General features: G+C 51.0%; 1 protein-coding gene across 14 annotated transcripts in view; it reads left to right on the top strand.

Moving 5' to 3' along the window:
* TBC1D5 (TBC1 domain family member 5) overlaps positions 1-17,270 on the top strand; it is a 537,979-nt gene extending 520,709 nt beyond the window's left edge. For 12 of the 14 annotated variants that reach the window (XM_042955443.1, XM_042955446.1, XM_042955448.1 and 9 more), the window contains 5 exons: positions 2,744-2,823; positions 3,647-3,802; positions 9,499-14,645; positions 15,018-15,187; positions 17,038-17,270. In XM_042955443.1, coding sequence (XP_042811377.1) covers positions 2,744-2,823; positions 3,647-3,802; positions 9,499-9,801 — 539 coding nt within the window. In that variant the 3' untranslated portion in view covers positions 9,802-14,645; positions 15,018-15,187; positions 17,038-17,270. The remainder of the gene's footprint in view (positions 1-2,743; positions 2,824-3,646; positions 3,803-9,498; positions 14,646-15,017; positions 15,188-17,037) is intronic. The other 2 variants (XM_042955445.1, XM_042955444.1) reach the window with 2 other exon arrangements.
* The last annotated feature ends 1,796 nt before the right edge of the window (positions 17,271-19,066 follow it).

The following is a 19,066-nucleotide window of genomic DNA, read 5'->3' as shown; positions in this document are numbered from 1 at the left end:
TCTGCCACTTAAAGGCAACTTTGTCTCTTACAAGTTAGCCATCTCAGCTGAACAAATGCCCCCAGTTAGAGTGTCTCCGCTTTGTCTCTTCTCCCTGCCAGGATGATGTCAGGGCTCTAGGATGGCTCACGTGTCTCTTTGGTCTTTGAGGAAGGATCTCTGGGTGCCCTCTGGGTCTTTGCTCGCCTCTAAGGAGATATCTGTTCCTGCATAGTTACCGGCCTCTGTCCCCACTGGAACCATTGACTGATTGCCCTGCTAGCCTATAGCCTATGACCCTAAAGGCCTTCGGCTGTGTTGCCGCTGACCATGGGCCCCACATTACACTGGAGGCAGGAGCCGGGCATTTTGGCCAAACCTTTTGATTCAGGATATGTTCCACAGAAGACCGTCAAAGGGGCAGGCAGGAGCTGAAGATCGAGCTGGGGCAGCAGGATACATCACATTTGCTTTCTGCACGTTTCCTCTTATCATGGTCCCCTGATCCGGCCTCCAGTGGCCTCCTCTCCAAGAAGCCTCCCGTGCTTCTTCCAGATGTCCAGATATCCCTGCATCCATTGGCTGAGCTTCCTCCCAGGGCCCCGGAGTTATTCCCCTGCTGCCCCTGCTTGCACAGCAGGAGCTGGGACATCTGCCCCACACTGCGGCTCAGTGTGCAGAGCTCACCGCCCCACCAAACTACGCAGCTGCTGCGTGCAGCCCGCAGACCCTGAGACCTCTGCCTGAAAACCATGGCATTCGTAAAAACAGAAGTGACCATATTCAATCCCCTGACAGACCTACATAACTGCTTCTTGTCAGCTTCCTGCCGTTGGTTGTCGTTGATGTCTTGTGGAGTGGATTCTGCGTTGTTTTTCTGTTGAGAGAGAACAAATTGTTACAGGCTTTTAAGGAAACCAGAAACATTCACTCTCTAATTATATCTATTATTCCATTCCCATTCATCTTGCTTTCTTGTTTTGAAGCAGGCCTTTATATGAGCCAGAAACTACAGTCACGTTTTCTGCATAAATAAAAGCTGCTGTTTTTCTGCTGCGGTGTGTGAGAGGACTTGTCAGCATGGGTTAGAGAGTTATTCCTATTGAAGATTCTAACAGACTGTCAGGCTGGGCCCATGTTGACGGTATCAGTCATTGCCTTTTCCCTTAACTGGAAATATTTTTGGAAATATTTAGCATAGCAGTGTTTTGAAATGCAAGTTCCAAGAATGTTTTCCCACGTTTGTTCAGTCAGTCAGTCAGGACTTACACTGTACCTGAAAGGTAGGTCTCATGCCAAGGGCCGAGAGGATAGCCCTGAACAAGACAGTCTTGGGGCTTGTATTCTGTTGGGGGAGGTGGACAATAGACACGCCAGCAAATGCATGTGAGAATGCCAGATGGTGACAGGTGCTTCGTGAAAGTACAGGAAAAGAGATGATGTGGCAGCGCCCAGAGGCTCTGTGACCCGGGCTCCCTTAGTTTGGATGGGCAGGAAGGCTGCTCTGAAGAGGCATCATGGGACCCGAGTTGAACAGTGAGGAAGAGCTGGTCTGCACGGATGTGGGCCCAGCCCCCCAGGGCCAAGAGAGCAGTGTGCCGGCCCTGCCTCCGCTAGCAGTGGGGCAGGGGCGGGCCGGCAGGGAGTGATACACAGCTCTGGTGGCCGTAGGGGGCCAGGCATACAACTGAGGAGTCTCGAGTCGAGACTGAGACCGCTCTACTGAGTGAGTGACTAAGCATGGGCCTTGTAGGCCCGTGCATATAAGTAGGTGTGATTTAAGGCCACAAAATAAGCAAGGAGATGTTAGTGGAGGGTAAGCCTACTTATTGTCATGATTCTCCGATTGGTGTGCATATTGGTATCCTCTTTAAAGTGTGTTTTAGTTGCCCTTCACCCCACACATTCTCCTGCCTAGCCCTGGTCGGGGGGAAGGTGTGGGGGGGCTCTTCCTCCTCCCCTGAGCTCTCCTGAGAACCCCGGCTCAGTCAGGCCCACCAGCAACAGGGCCGTGTGCGTCCCTTAGGCGTGTTGTGGGGGAGCCCCGAGGCCCGCCGCAGGTTGACCGTGCAGCTCAGTGCGATGCTGAGCCTGGCGGTCACGGCTGACTTGCTGGATCCCCCCGATCGGGCCTGGGTGAAGGACGTCTCACGCGGAGGGTGAGCCTCCTAGAGGACGTAGAGAAGTAGCTCCTGTGAAGACCCCGGGTGAAGTCAGGCAGACTCCATAGGCAGTGATGTCCGATGGCAACCTGTGGTGCCGTGAGTTTGTTCTTTTATTCTTACCATTTTGTTGAGTTTACAACATGCTTTACTGTTTAAATCTTCAAAGACGGTGTCTTTACTGACTTCAGTCACCTGGGAGGACCTGGTCTTCAGAGACAGAGGTGAGTTAACCCGATGGAACCATGAGGCGGTGTAGGAAGCTCAGAATGAAACGCTTCCTCCCAGAGGCTGGATGAATGCTCTAGACTGTTCACATTGTAGGTTAGCAGGAGGTGCCCTGGTCTCTCTGCAGAAGTGAAGACACATTTGTCATCATAAGAACACATTTGTGTCTCGTCGGTGGGAGGGCTGTGCTCTCCGGGCTCGGAGCTCCCCTCTGCTCTCCCCCACACCTGCCTCATCTGCACTTTGGCAGAGCGTCCTTGGTGGAAATACTTACTATGAGATTGGACAGAAACATTTCCAAGCAAGTAATGATGTGGCAGCAGATAAGTTATACTCAGGGCATTAGTTATAAAATATCATTCTTCTATTTTCAGTAAATATTCAAGATGTGATATTACAAGAAAATTTGGAAAAAGAAGATCAAATTCTGGTTTCTCTGGCAGGATTAAAACAGGTATGTCCATTGATCTGACTTTGTGTCCCGCTGGCCATCTTTCAGTGCTTGTTGGGGAGGGTATCCTGTGGAGGGTGGACCATGCACGTATTAGAGCCAACATCCCCCCAGCCCCTCATTTCCTCCCAGACAGAGCCCATCCTGAACCGCCACCTTTTTACGCCTCGTGCTCCCACGAGTGATTATGTCTGACTGGCTTGTAGCCCAAGCTACTTTTCCACTCTCACCCTTGCTTCTTCCTCGTACCAAAGCCATTCAGTTGGTTCCTCACCCAGAGCTGGTGTTGCCTGGTCTGGCAGCATGTTCACTTGTTTACCCATAAACACATGCTGTCCTCGGAGCACAAGCCACCCACGGCAGGCCTCAGACCCACAAGGACCACACTCACCCAACCTTTGGAGGGCTGAGTGGAACGTACGCGTTAATGAAAAGAGCGTGCTGCTCTCAGAGCCGTCTGCCTGTGTTATTAACAGTTCAGCTGGGGTGTAGTCACTTGAGTAGCTAAGGGCCGTTCAGTGGGGCTGAGTGTGTAGGCAAATGGCACTTCCTGCTCTAAGATAACTGCCCAGGATGTGACACCCATGTCTGACCCCATGAGAGCCTGGCCATTAAGACTCGGAAATTTTCCTTGGTCATTAATAAGTCCATGGCTTTGATACAGTTGGATTTTTTCCTGTTATTCCTTTCTTGTGGTAATATATTCATCATCCTATTAAAAAATGGCCCATGATAAGTCTAGTTTAAAGGTATTAGAGGTTTAGCTAGCATTTCAAAACAAACTCATTCACCTTTTTCATTTATTTTCTTCTTTTTTGAAAAATAGATCAAAGACATTCTAAAAGGTTCCCTGCGTTTCAACCAGAGTCAGCTGGAAGCTGAGGAGAATGAGCAGATCACCATCTCAGATGATCACTACTGCTCCAGTGGCCAGGGCCAAGGCCAAGGCCAGAGCGACCAAACACCTGGGGCCACCAAGCAGGTATAAGAGCTCCGATGAACTGTGTCACATGAACTTGATGGGGGCACATTCACGAGAGTTCTTCAAAGCAAGGAATAATGAAAACTTTGCCAAAGTCATTTCAAATTACCGTGTGTGAAGTTCAGCTGTCAAATACCACGGGTGGCCTGAGCCAGAAGTGCTGTATACAGCTGTGCGAGTTACATACCCTAGTGCCCTACGGGGTACCGTTCACAATGATAACAATTAGGCTGTTATCTCCCAGAGTTGTTCAGTATACAACCTACATGCCTGTATGCAGCAGCTTTGGCCTGAACCTCCTACCAGTCCTATTGTGTGACATTAGAAAGCCAGATCTCTGCCTCAGCTATTGGTTACCTCTAGCTGACGCCCCAATTCCCCGTTAGCACAGGAAGTGCTGTTCATTCTTTCCCAGTGCTCTCCTGAGTGTACTTCAGTTGGCTAGACCTTTTTTTTGCCTTCGTGGAGGAGGGCTTCTCATTGATGTCCATCCTCTGAGGGAGAGAGGTCAGCGGAGTCTTCCTGTAAAGGATCAGCTCATTAATATTTTAGGGGTTATAGGCCACATGTGGTCTATGTCACGTATTTGTTTTTGTATTTGGTGTGTTTGTTTCTTTGTTTTTACAACCTTTAAAAATGTATAAGCGATTCTCAGCTTGAGAGCCATGCAAAAACAGGCCACGGACCAGATTTGGCTTATGGGCCATAGTTTGCTGACCCCTGCTCTCAAGGTGTCGACATACTATATACTTTATTCTAACATAGGAACATAGAATTTTCCAGTGAGAAAGAATCCAAGAAATTCCTCTTGTGCTTAGTCCTGTCTGCTTATTTTACCAGTGAGAAAATGAAGGCCTCAGAGGCGCATAGGCTCAACAGGCATCACGTTTCCAGAACTCCTGTTCCAATCCAGTAGGCTCCTAGCTCCACCATGCTTCCTCACTATACTTTCTCTGACAGGACTAAAAATCCCTAATAATACACTGTTTCATGGCTTACAAAGTTTCATCTTGAAAAATGAACATTAGCAAAATCTCATCTAAGGCTCTCTCTCAAAACCGAGCATCCAGATACTTACAAATTATTTTTGTGATGAAAAAACCAAAATGATATGTTAGAATGGGAATTTTTTTAGTTTGAAGAGTACTCTTCAAGGAGAGAGAGGCTTGTGTGGTTAATTTCATTCAGCTTTAAAAAGAAGTTTTCGGGGCGCCTGGGTGGCTCAGTGGGTTGGGCGTCCGACTTCAGCTCAGGTCATGATCTCGCGGTCCATGAGTTCGAGCCCCGCGTCGGGCTCTGTGCTGACAGCTCGGAGCCTGGAGCCTGTTTCAGATTCTGTGTCTCCCTCTCTCTCTGACCTTCCCCATTCATGCTCTGTCTCTCTCTGTCTCAAAAAATGAATAAACGTTAAAAAAAAAAAAAAAAGAAGTTTTCATAGAGCATTTAGTCTGCATTTTTAGCCACATGAATAGAGCATTAACATTGCAAGTTTAATTTGATTAGTTCCTCCAAATTCTCCTTCCCTAAGCAGATGTTTTTCAATAATCATTTCTTCATTCAAATTTTGTGGAGTTTAGGCTCACCCCCCAACTATTTTTAATTGACAATGCTGTTTTAAAATTTAACATGATTTTTTTATTTGAATGTGTAAAAATATTACAGAAAAAGACCTTTCAAAAGCACTAATGAATTTGCTAAATTTAAAGCTTCTTGATTATACTTTGCCATTGTTACTCCCAGTTTTCATTTTGTAAGAACCTACCTGTTACCGCCATTGCCCCAGCAGAACCCATGTGCACACTCAAGGTGAGCCAGCCGTGAGGTGTAGATGGCCCGAAATAGGATATGCCCTTGCTCTGGCAGGGCCACACTCCTGTGCAGCATCCAAGAGACCTGCCTCTGTGTGCGCTTCTAAAACACAGTCAACCCATCCTGTGCCCAGAGACCCCACAGCTGCCTTCTCTGCATCTCTTTTCCTCTGTAGGGTTAAGTGGAAAAGAAGAAAAGTGGGAAAAGGGAAAATAGCAGGGCTTTTCTTCTTTGCTCATTCCTGCCATGGCTTCTTCCCCAAGGATGTTAGCAGTTTATAAAAACAAAAAAAAAAAACCCTGTACTCCTGAAAGAGGTTTTATCTGAGGAAGGAAGAATTAGGGGAGCAGTGCTCTCCTCTTGCCTTCACGGGAGGAAAGGCAAGAGAAATCCCAGATGAAGCAACAGGTCGCATAGAGAGCCAAATGTCTGGAGCCTTGTGCCCCAGTGCCCGGGGATCTGGTCTAGATTCATACAGGAACCACCAGGCTAGAAGTCCTGGCCCAGCATCTTTCCTTAGGAACCTGTGTCTCAAGCCTTGGGACGACTGTCAGGGCTTGGAACTGGCAGACTTACTTTCTTACCCTGTGGGGCCAGGGTGGCAGAGGGGGGCTGGCTCTGGACAGGAACGTGTGGGCCAGGTGGGTGTTCTGAAGGCGTTTTCCCTCCTGCCTCCCAAAGGTGAGCTGAGGGCCTGCTCTGCCCAGTGTTCAGGGTGCTCAGGGTATGGGATGTGGCCCCCGCTGATGAGCTTCCAGTTAGAGGGCCAGAGGCCGGGGCAACAGTGTGAGGCGGGCTTTGGAGACATTTTCTGGAGATGTAATCACCACGTCTTGGTGTGCGGTGGGTTGTGCCACAGCTCATTCCTAAGTTGGGAATGAGCTTTGCTTCTTGGTTTAGCACGAAAGTACGTGCAAAGGACAATGCCGAGGGTCAGGCTCACCGCCTTGGGGCAGGTGGCTCAGTGCCCTTCCCCATCAGGAGCTTCAGTAGGGCTTTTCCTTTTTGGAAATGCACGTGCCTCAGTCCCTGCCAGCATGTTGGTTAGTACTGTTCTTTCCATTCGACTCACAGATCTTATCCCCAGCTCTGAAAAGGGCAGATGCAAAATTGTATTCTGTAGAATGGGAAGAGCCACATTCTGCCCCTTCCTCCCAGTCTGTCCTTCACACACTCGTTTGGAAGTTTTTTGGTAAACTTGACTCAACTCTATGGCAGTAGACGGCAGGACCCTGTAGGACTCTAGATTCTTTTTGTCAGCCAGCCCACATCATGTGCCTCACTGGTACTTGGGGCCCCTATTTTTATTTGTATGGTCTATATCTGCATTGTCTAAATACAGTAGCTACTAGCCAGATGTCTATCTAAAATTAAATTTAAACTCATTAAGATTAAATGGCTTTAAGTTAAAAATACAGTTCCTCCGTCACACTAGCCACCTTTTAAGTACTCAATATCCACCTGTGGCTGGGTGCTTCTATATCAGCATAGAAAGAGCACACTTCTCTTGAACAGCTAGTCCACAGTTGGGCTCACCTGCATCCACCATGTTCCTAAACTCAAGGTAAGAAATGAGGCAGGGTGAGGACAGCAGGTCGGGGTCCGGGGGCTGTATATTGTGCTGGTCCTGGCCAGCTTTAGGCAGGACTGACGGGTTGAAACCTCCCATTGTATAGTACATGCTTGTGTTTGGCAAAAAAAAAAAAAAGAGGATTGTGTAAATGATATAAACAGAACCGGGTAGTAGCAAAGGCTGCTATGGAAATCCAGAAAGAAGGCATCTTTGTGTTTAGAAAAAAGTTCTAGGTAGGAGTCCAGAAGAGTCCAGATCTTTTAATTCGCTTTGTGACAGTGGCCAGGCCACCAGGCCTCTGAAATGGGCTTCCTTTTGTGATCTGTAATATAAAGGTGAGGAGGGGTAATAAAAGAAGGTCAGGCCCTGCCAGCTCTGCCGTGCTTTGTCTGAGTCAGTCCATAATTTTTTCTGGGAATGGGAGGCAGGGGGGTAACCCAAGATTAGTAACTTGACTTCACTACTTTCCCAGAAATGTGCCAGATAATTAGAGTGATGGCAGGAACCTCATCTTTACTTCCAGCCACAGGCTTTATAACGTATTTCTCCTCTTCAGAGTCTTGTAATGTATTCACTGTAAGCCAAAGGAGAGTGGGTTGTCGTGGTATTTCTGTAGTCACTCTGAAAATAGGGCCTGCTGTACATGCTCTTTTTATTTTCAAACTAAGATGAGCTCTGCCCAGCAGCGTTCCAGCCACAGACCCTACGTGGGGTGAGAGGTCAAGGTTTTCACAGTTTGCAGTGCAGGACAGTGGTCACATGAACAGTGTCCACACTTTGGAGGTAGAAGGTTGAAGCTGAGGTCCCACAGCCCAGCCGGCCCTGCACCCCATGTGCATATATATGCGTGGGAGCACAAGCCCCACTCACGTGTCCCTTCCAGCCTCTCCAAGAGTGGCACCGTCCAACTGGGTACACCTCACAATGGACGGTGTTTCTCTCCCAAACTGCCCTAGTACCAGCTATGATCACATCCCCTTCTACCAGAGTGCCAGGATCTGTGTGTCTCCTCAGTTTTGTAAGAGTTAATGTGTTGATGGAATGGAAACAGCTTTAAACCTTGAGATGAGGAACTTCAAGACCTGTTGTCTCAAGCCCTGTGATCTCAAGGCTAATTCTGTTTCTGTTCTCCCAATTAAATATCTTAAAGGTGGACAGAGGGTCAGAGGGTAGAGGCACCTGAGCCATTATTTAGCTACTCACCACCCGCATGTCACCAAGAACATGTAGTTCAGAGAAAGCACAGTCAGTCAAGCCCAGATTTCCCTTGGAAGTGTTGCCAGCTACCTGTCCAGGCTCTGCCCACAGCCCACCGGTGGCCCAGGCCATACTGGTCTGGAGGCCAGAGGATCGGGTGGCACTTCCAGCCATGGCACTGTGCACATGTCGTCAGACCTCAGACCCCCGCCCCAGCCACCACCCACGCTGTGGGAGAGTAGGCGAGGTGGGTGGTCGAGCAGGTGTGGGCACCACACCAGCTTATGTCAGCACTTCTTCCGCCTGGCCAGCTCTGAAACATCCTTGGTCAGGCTGTAGCTTTCCTCACGTCAGGGCGGGCAGGGGCTTCTCTGGGCTTAACCCAAAACCCTTACTCATGTTCATAGATGTCTGCATTTTTAGTCAAAAACAAACGCTACTCATAATTGCTTAAGAAGAAAGGAAAAGCATGGTCAGTAAACCACTGCTGCCTTTCTGCCTTTTGCCATATACTTGGCACTTAACCATTCCTGGTTTTTGTGTTTGCCACCATTGTCCCAGGGGGCCCCTAAGCGCATACCCGGGATGAGCTGGTTATGAGATACATACGTTAGGCCCTCCTGAAGCTATTCTTTAAGCCAGTAGTAAAACCGCTCCGGATCTGGGCTTACATTAGGGAGCCAATTCTGTGTGATTCACATCCATGCACGTGATCTCACTGCACGGTGACCACACGCTAGGTCACAGATGCTGTCCTTATCCCCATTTCGCAGATGAGAACATTAAAGCCCGAGGAAGACGAGTGATGCGCACGGCAGGGTGCCACGTGCAGCTGGCAGGGAGTCTGTCTGCAGCCTGCTGGCTGTCTCTTGAGCCGGCCTCTCTCAACTTATCAGGCAGGAGATTTACTCTATTGCCCTGGGAACCCAGCATCCAGCTTCAGGGGAGCTGGCCCCCCGCCACTGGGAAGTACCTGGCCAAACATTGCATCTTTCCAAGGAAGAGCATCGGGCCAGGGACTTGAACTTCCATGAAGTGCTCCCAGGGCTACTACTTAGTTCTCTCATTTCACTGGATTCTTCTCTCATCCACCTCTACTTCTGACTCTGCTTCACAGTCCTCTTCAGAAACACCGGGGCGCACGGACAGAGGGAGCGCAGACGACTTCATCCTGGTCTCCAAAGAAGACGACACGGGCAGCACCAAGGGGTCCTTCTCAGGCCAGGCTCAGCCTCTTCGCACCCTCCGAAGCACCTCTGGGAAAAGCGAGCCCCTGGCCCGCTCCCCTCTGGTGTTCTCTGACCCACTGATGGGCCCAGCCTCAGCTTCCTCCAGCAACCCCAGCTCCAGCCCCGATGAGGACAGCAGCAGCAACAGCAAGGACTCTGGCTTCACCATTGTGAGCCCCCTGGACATCTGACCACAGTGCCCTTGGCTTTCCTTGTAGGGACTGGCCACCCCCCTCAGCGGCCCCAGGGTCTGGCTGAGGCTCCCCCAGCGGAGACCCCTCTGAAACCAACACTTCCTTCCCAGCAGGCCTGTGGCCCTAGCGCAGCCCATCGGAACCCTCCAGGGAGAGGCAGACGGGGCCACAGAGCACACAGACTGATGTTCACCAGAACGTAGACAGGGCTTTCGTGGCCCTTACCTCGTCCCACCCCACCCTTCCTCTGAGGTGGACCTGGGTTAAGTATCCAGGATCATGCTCACTGTCAAAAAAAAAGACCAGACCACAATTAGAATCACTTTTCCTCTGTCCTCTTCTCCCCAACTAAGAATTAGGTGTGGCAACTCCTTTAATTATAACTAGAAGAAGGAAGAAGAGTTGGTTTCAAATCTTCCCTCCCTCAGAGCATCAGGCGTAGGAAAATCGATTGATATCAAGAAGGCTTTCTCTCTGGAAATCTGTATCTCAGCGTCTTTCATTCCTCCTTTGGGAAGCCATACAGCAGAGCCAAATACAACAGAATGGACTAGAACTGGTAGGTTCCAGGCCTGGAAAAAACCCATCACTGACCTTTCAGAAAGTTACAGCGATCTTTAGAAACAGGGTCTAAACTTAGGAATCCTATTTCAGTGTGATGGGAGTTAGATTTTTTTCATTTGTTAAAGAGTACATTTCCAGACCTCAGGCCAGATCGACTCTGGCCATCACTGTCCCTCCTCAGACAATTGTACTGCTCCTCTTAGGATCTTTCACAACCAGAAAGCAAGGTCACGTTGAGCCAATCTTTGCTGCACTGATTTCAAAAGTTGTAACAATATTACTTCCTTGAATTGGTAAATGTGACCCTGACTTGTGGGATAAACATCTCTCAGTTTTCTGGTAAAGCCTCTGTAGCTTTGACGCTAGAATACATTTGTCACCTGTCAATTGAGAAGTAAAGGGAAAAACCCAAACTCATTCCCATCCAGAGTCAGGATCTCCCATTGGCCTTAAAGTAGCAGTAACAGGGAACTAGACCTGGAGTCCCTTCTGGGGGATCAGGGCTTCCCGCAGAACATTCCAGATGTCAGGAAGGTGTGGGATTTCTGCACAGCCCTTCCTTGCTGGGAGCCAAGTGTAGGAGCTGCAGGGCCTGGGTTCGGTTGTGCACTGCGTCCCAGGCACCACCGCCGGGGCAGGACCAGGTCTGGCGTGGCTGTGCCTCCCCGGGCTTCAGCACAGGGTGGGGATTTGCGCTTTTCCGTAGGCAGCTTATGGAATCGCGATGGGCAGAAAGCATCACAGGAGCTGTTTGTCTCCTTAAGGAGAAGTCCCTATAGAGGACACTTCCCCTCTCCTGTGCCCAAGCAGGAGTTCTGACAGGAGAGCCACAGTGCCCCTGCCCTGAGGTGACTGGCTCTTAGGGCCTCTGCTCTGAGGATGGCGAGGCCTCTGGGCAGCGGAACCTGTCATGCCCACGAGCGAAAAGCTAAGTTTGAAAGAACACACACCGTGTACATCCTTCCCACTGCTAACCATGTATCTCTCTACAGACAAACGTGATAATGACCTCATTTCCCACGTGCTCTCGCTCTCCAAAAACTAGCAATGACTCGAGAGTCAGCTACTACAGAGAGGGTTCTAAGTAGCTCTAAGATTTGTTCTTAACCTCTAGCAGGAAAATCTCTGAACGCGTGAGCTGGAAGAGGAATGACAACTCTGGTTTCGCTCAGATAACAGGGTTGTTGGGCCTTCCGTGGTCACTCAAAGATACGCTGATGAGTGTCCTGTCTGAGTGGTCTGCCCAGCCCCCTGTGGGGGTGACTGAGTAAGTTACTGTGTGTCGCCTTGAAGACACTTTGTATGCTCCCAAGGTCCCCATGCAGTGAGTGGCCTTGCAGCTGCACCAGGTTGCCATTATTTTCTCTCCGCGGACCTGGTTTGGGGAGCTGTTGGTGTTTTCGGTTCTAAGGTAAGAAGCCTAGAGCCATCCTCGCCAGGGCTCCAGGACAGTGGCTGGAAAGGGCCACAGAGCTGGCTGTCCCCTCGCAGTGGCGGACAGCCGTCTGCTCGTTTCGAGCATTTCCTTGGCCCTGAGAGCTAGAGTCGTGATAGTCCAGTGTCAGTGGGCACACGGGAGCTGCCAGACAGCCAGCACCCTGACAAGGCTCTAGGCTACCTCCCTGCAGTCGCAGACGGCTGGGTGTCTACGAGTCACTGAACACCCCCGGCCCGCCAGCACACCAGGGGCAGGTCCTCCGTTCTGTGCTTCTGTGTCTGTGCTACACGGGAAGCGACGGGGTCCCTCAGAGCTGTTGCTTCTGCGGTCCCCAGTGCGCTGCTCCCCGCTCCGAGGAAGGAGGCACGAGGGGGAGTGGGACGTGGGCAGTGCCACCCTCCACTTTCCATAGATCCATGGGGTTTGAGAATTGTATTACTCTCTCAGTCATTTTAAGTGACTTGTTATTTTTCATAGTCGAGCATTGTTTGCATTTTTATTAGTTACAGTGCTATTAAAAGAATGTGTTCCTTTTTTATTATTTTATCAGGTACTTCTGTTTCATTGCACATTTTTTTAAATCCTGAATATATGAAACCTTTTTATTTTTCTTTAACAAATATAATCAGTGGAACCCTCTCATGTTTTGATTATTAGCAGTTAAATAGATTTTATATTTGTAAAGCTTAGATGAATTCTGTCATCCACTTTTTTAATATGTGTGTCTGTGTTTCATGCATTCCTCTCTGATCAGTTTGGAAATTTGAGTTAAATTTTCTCTCTGTACATTACATATGAGAGCTACAGATTAGAGAAAGAAAGTCATTATGACTTTGCCTTACCTTTTGTATATGCCAAGGGGTCTTATAACACTTTAAACATTTAATTATACTGGATTCTTCTTCCAAAGGTGATCTCCTGCAAATGCTCACTTCTAACTGCAATCTGGTAAGAAGTAATACCACTGCGGAATAAGTGTGACTAAAAATACACCCGAGGCCTCCCTGTGCTTTGCCTTCTCTGCATCTGACAGAGTTCGTTAGTCCTTCGGGTCTGATTGCCCACCGCTAACACGAAGGACTCCTCCACTTTGTCAGAGACGATGAACAAATACAAAACTCAGTGGCAGTTACGTTGTCTCCTAAAGATAGGTAATCTGCCAGAGTTGACTTAAATTTACGATTTTTGTTTTCATTTTATTGTTTCCTTAAGAAGTTGCCTCCAGGGGCTGTTACAGAACCAGTGTTGCGGGGAGCAGGGGAGGGGCGATGCAGGCCCTCCCAGTGGCTGTCCTGTGGAGGCCAGGCCATTCCATCATTCCATCCCCCTCCCCTGCAGGTGCACACCGGTCCCCGCCCCCATGTGTACAGAACAGGGGCTCTGGGGGGCCGTGGGACAGGGAGAGGAGGCCGGGATGGATTAAGGACGGCACCTGGCAAGCCGAGCTTCCTTCTCACGGGCCAAAACCGCTTCCCCACCCCACCCCCCATGTTACTTTCAAAAGCTCTCTTTTTGTAGTGTTAAAAAGAAATCTAAAGTTCCTGTAAACAGGCTTGAGACCACTTTGATGTAAAAGTTGTCATAATAGTTTGTCTCACGATGGCACAATTCGTTTGACTTATGGAATATCCTGTTGTGCCATTTATATCCTATTGCTTTGTTCTCATTCATCTTTATGCTGTAACTCATACTGATTTAAGAAATGACTTCTCCTTTTGGCAAAGTGATCCCATTAAATACAGTTATAATAAAAGACTAATGTGAAACTGAGAATGTAGCTTGACTTGTTCTGGGTGGGGGACCAGGGCAAGATGCTGAGCAGGCCTGAGTCACAGGACACCAGTCCAGGACATGGCCAGCAGGGCCCCCAGCCCAGCCTCACCCATGTCACTGCATGAGGCACTTCCCTAGGGCTCACGCCTAACCCTGCCAGTCCCTTCTTCCCCAATTTGGGCCCTGCTAGGCCCGATGCTCCAAGAAGTCATTTAGGGGTGTGGCCCCAACGGCTTGCCCTCCCCTCTGCACGATCTCCCCTCCACACCAGGTTTGCCCTGGTAGCCTCACTTATGCCCACCTAACACAGGGTTTGATGCAGGGCCACGGTGGGGAGGGCACCCCCAAGTCTTAAACTAGGAAAGGTAAGGGGGATCTTTTTAGCTTAGGTAGAGCCATGAGGCCAGTGATACCTTTGTGCCACTGCCAGAACTTCTGCGTGGGCCCATCCCTGGCCTAGGTCTCTGCCCCAGGCCCAGCCAGCAAGGGACTTTCCCTCCCATGGGTCACAACCTATTCCCCCAAGCAACTTTATTATCCACAGGTTCTGCCATGAAAAAGTTGGAGGGCCCGGCACACTTCTCAGGTGGCTCATGCTGGTGATGGTGACCAGTGACAGCCACGCACGCTGGCATCCCTCGCCGGCCGCCAGGAACAGGGACCCTGTGCGGCAGGTATGATGGGGGCTTCACCCGTATCCTCTGGGAAGACCATTTCCGGGCAGCTGGCTCATCCTCCTGCACTACCTACATCTGTGCCTGAGAACTTTGGGGCCCCATCTCCCGGGAGGGGCTCTGCTCTGGCTGAGGAGCGGTGAGTGCAGGCTGGCGGGGGAGGGAGGCTTCCCTGCAGGGTTGAATCCAGGTGCTGAGTGCCTTCCCCTCCTGACTCCCTTCCCCACTCCTCCTTGGCATCTGCCCCTCCCACTTAAACAAGCCACTCTTCAATCTTCTCTCAGGGCCAGCCCCGGGGAATCGGGGAATCGCACTAACAACACATCCTCCTCCCAGGACCCCTTCTACAGGCAGAAGCCTTGTCCCTGCCTCCCCTGCAGCCAGGGTGATGGGTAAGTGGGAACGGGTTGCAGGTGGTCAAAGGGGGTCCTCTGGCCTCACAGACAGCTGTGCAGAGGAGTCACCAGTCCCACCCAGGGCCGAGGCACCCTCGGACTGCGCCACCAAGTCCCCAACTCCTCCCCGAAATGCGCCATTAGGGGGACCACCGACAGCTTTGTTTTTATTTTGTAACTTGTCTCTGTCAGGCCACATTCTTGACCTCTTAAGGGTGTGTGTGTGTCACCAGAAATTTGTGCGCTCTGGGAGGCGCATCTGTGGCGAGAAAGGACCCTTCTCACAGAAAGGTGAAGGGCCCGGGAGGCACAGATGGTTGATGCGTGGACCCTGAGCGTGCATTCGGCCTCGGCCACTTGTTCCTTCAGCAGGCTCCACACAACACCCTCAAAGCGTCAGGCTGCTTGGATGCCAGGATGCACGGGTTGCCGGGAAACGGGGGAAGAGACACGTGTCTGCCAGGAACGCCAGAAAAGGTTTCGGTACCGAGAGAGCCCAGGGAAGTCCTCTGGCCGGAGAGGCTCCTGAAGGCTCAGAGGTGAGACCAGTGACCTAGGCCCCGCCTGCCATCCTCCTCCAGCGGCGAGGCAGGGACACTCTACTCCCTGCAAATCCCCGCCAGGAGCTAGGATCCGGGGAGGAGGGTGCACGGACAGCACCAAGCAGGATGCGTTTCCCCCAGGCATGTGCTGTAATGTAGGCTTGACGCTCTCGCAGCAGTTCTGGCCAGAAAGCGTACCCAGCTGGGGGACCCCAGCAGACACCTGAGGCCTGAGCTCACGGCAGCCGTTGTTGAGGAAGCGGCCAAACTCTCCTGTGTCTTTCTGTCTCAGAGGGATAAAGAGTTTCGTCACAAGGTGTAACTGAAGGGGGAAAGGGACTGCAGTAGATGTCACATCCCCAGGGGATCTTCCCAGAGGAAGGACAGCTAACAAAGGCCATGCTGTCGAAAGAAGAGCATCGTACGCTGCCCTTCCCCTTGTCCCTCAACATGGGGATCCCCACCTCCTGCCACCTCAGCTTCTGGTCCTAGCCCCGCATCCATCCAGTCAGGAGCCTCTGGTTCCCGCACAGCCTCCCATCCCACAGCTTGGTCAGGCCCTCTTACCCACGCACCTGCACAGCAGAGGCCTCGTCCTCACTCGCTGGGCCTTATTCCTCTGACTCACCGTCCCCCCTCCTTACCTGGAAGCGGATCTGACCCAGGGCTGTCCTCCAAGTGCCCAGGATGAAGGGTGGCCCCTTGTACCACCCACCCTGTCCCCACAGGGCTGTGTGCTAGCCCGCTAACCTTCTTCCTGCTAGGCCCCTTCCTGGCTCAAGGCCTCACATATGCCCTTTTCTCTGTCCAAAACACCTTCCCTTGCTCCCCAGTTTATACCTGGTGGAAGCCAGCTTCAATGGCCGGACCGTTCTGGTGAGTTTCCACCAGACTCCTCCTGCCCGTGGAACTGCTTTCTGGAGGTCGCACTGCTATATTTCACTTTGCCCACTGTGCCAGTTACTATGGCTACCCAACAAATCACTCAGAAGTTGGCATTAAGTAACCATTTATCATGCCCATGGGTCGTGTGGGTCCGGAATGCAGACAGAACATGGTGAGGATGGTCTGTCACTGGTGCCTCTGATGAAAGACTCGAAGGCTGGGGGCCGGGGTCCTCTGAATTGGCTCACTTAGACGCCTGACAGTTGGTGCCAGGATCATGGGCTATCTGCTGGGATCCCCAAAGTGGCCTCTTCACGTGGCCTGGGCTTCCTTGCAGCACGTGCCTCAGTTCCAAGAGCGAGTGTCTGGAGAGAGAGAGAGAGAGGAAGAGAGAGAGTGAGCACCAAGGGGAAGTCCTGTCACCTTTTATGACCTAGCCTCAGAAGTCACACAGCGTCGCTTCTGCCCCAGTCTTCTCGTTGAGGTAGTCACACGTCCGTCCCGTTTCAAGGGGAAGGGAAATAGATTCCAGTTGTTGAAGTAGGCAACATTCTGGAAGCACGTGTGAGACAGGAAGTGCTATGGCCACATTGGGAGAATACAATCCACCACGCCCATTGACTGGAGGCTTCTTCAGGGTAGCTGGAGCGAGGCCTCAGCCATGCTGCGGTAGTCCAAGGTAGTCCTGCTCCAGCCATACCGAAGAGCTTAAAGGTGCTGTTCAAACCTCTAATGTTTGTAGCTACTCACACCTCTCCTCCAGGAAGCCTTCTGTGATGGTTTTAGGCAGGGCCCCGAAACTTTTTGACACTCTTTCCATCAAGAGCCCCTTGAATCTTTCTTGGCTCTGGGACTTTTTAACCAGTAAAATATGGAGGACATGATGCAGTGACAGTTTCTGGGCCCAGGCCTTAAGAGGACAGACCGCTTCTACTTCCTGTCTTTGGTATACTCACTCTTAGAACCCAGTCATCACGCGGCAAGAAAACCCAAGCGGCCCTGCAGAGAGGCCTGTGTGAAACCAACAGCCAGCGGCCGACTTAGAGTGAGCCGTCTTGGAAGCGGATCCTTCGGTCCCAGTTGACACTGTGGAGCAGAGACAAGGCACACCTGCTGAACTCCTCCCAAATTACACAATCATGAGCAAACAAAACGATTGCTGATTTAAGCCGTTAAGTTTCATGGTAGGTGGTGATGCAGCAATGGGTGACTTTCCCTAACACCCTAACAGGACTCGTCTCCTCCAAACCCCCTCATCTTGTGACCAGCCCTCCAAGTCCAGAACTTGCATTTCCCTCCTTGAAAAGAGGGTCTGAGCTTTAGCAATTCGTTCACCCATATTTGTAGAGCACTTACTATGTTCTAGGAGCTGGAGACGCACAGTGAACAAGATAGACAAGATCCCTGTCTTCAGGGAGCTCGGGGTCCAGTGCGGGAGACAGGCAAAGCCTTCTTATTCAATGCATTGCTTCTGTGAACAAATGACGGAGATAATTTCAGATGAGAATGACGTGGCAGAGACTCTTCAGGATGGCCGATTCCTGTTCCCCCGGGGCAGGGACACAGCCGGACCACACTTCCCTTGCAGTAACTGCGCTTGGACCACTGGATATGGGTGAAGACGCAGGAGCAGTGTATGGAAGGGGAGGAGGTGAGTAGATGACCCTGGGAGCCCCAGAATGCAGGAGTTAGGAGGCCGGGACACCCCTTCACTTTCCCCAGATTATGAGACCCAGCCTGTCCTAGATTTTTCCCAAGCCTCTTTGCTCTCATTCCCACAAACATTACCCGTGGGGAAAGAGCCGGGGCCAGTTCTGACAGACTGGGGGGGAGAGGGAGGCCAGTATCACTCCCAACCAACCCCGTTCAGAGGAGGTTTTAGTGCCACTGGACCCCAATGCCCTGGGCCCTGCCTGTCTTACTTTGTCCTTACTCAAGATGCCAGGGCTCCAGCCCATGTCCAGCCAGTGAAGAAGGTTCTTTGAGTCTGACAAGTGAGCTCTGAGAGCCTCCATTTCCTTATCTGTAATATGATGGGGAGAATGCCAAGCTTGTCCACATGACAGGGGTGCCGCAAATACAATCCAGTCAGTGAAGTGTCAGGTACTGTGCCCAGGTACTGAGCACTTGCATGATTAACTCTTACTCTCAATAACGTCACGGGGCTAGGTGATGGGGAAGGCACAAGCCTTGCGCCCTCCCCCGCTGATCCAGGGTGGCCTCAGCACCTGGGTGACAGGCTCTGCCAGTCTGTGGGATGCATGAACGTGATGGCTGAAGGCTCCTACCTGCCGGTGTCAGCATCAGCACCAGGGCCCGAACTCACTATGTGTTAAAAATGGAGGTGTCGTTCCTGGGCGTATGTGCGTATAATTCAGCTAGTGCTCTCATGGCGGTGGCCAGGCCGCTGCCAGGTTTCTCAGAATCCTGCCACCTCAGAGATTCAGAGAAGCTTAGATTTTCAGAGAAAGTCTGTTGGTACGCCGCAGAGATGTTAACCACAGAGCCTGAGCAGAAGCCAGGTGAGAGTTAGTTCAGCAGGCCAGGCAGAGTTCACCCTTCCTGTCCCCAGCTGTGGGCAGAGGCCCCAAAGCACAGTGTAAATGTCAGATCCATGCCCCTGAGCGTGTGTGGGAGGAGCACTGTCCCAGGAGTCAGCAGCCCAGCAGTCAGCTCTGCCCTGTCCAGCAGTACACAAAGCCCACCCAGGCCACACAGCAACCATCCTCCTGCTTAGGCAGGGTTTGGTCCCAGCTCATTCAGAAGACTTTGGGGAGCCCCTCCCAGTTTCTGACACTTGGCTTCTCCATCGGAAAATGAAAGGGTTACATTAGACCAGGTCCTTTTTTCAAACTTTTCTGACCATAACCCACATTAAGACAAACATTTTACATGTACTACATAGGACAACCTCAAGTGCTGTAACTCACATCCCAAGATGTCAATGGCTTAACACGAGAAAAGTTAATTTCTCACTCACATAATTTCAAT

The sequence above is a fragment of the Panthera leo genome, chromosome C2 (assembly GCF_018350215.1).
Source record: "Panthera leo isolate Ple1 chromosome C2, P.leo_Ple1_pat1.1, whole genome shotgun sequence".
NCBI lineage: Eukaryota > Metazoa > Chordata > Mammalia > Carnivora > Felidae > Panthera > Panthera leo.
This window is presented reverse-complemented; position numbering and strand designations above follow the sequence as displayed.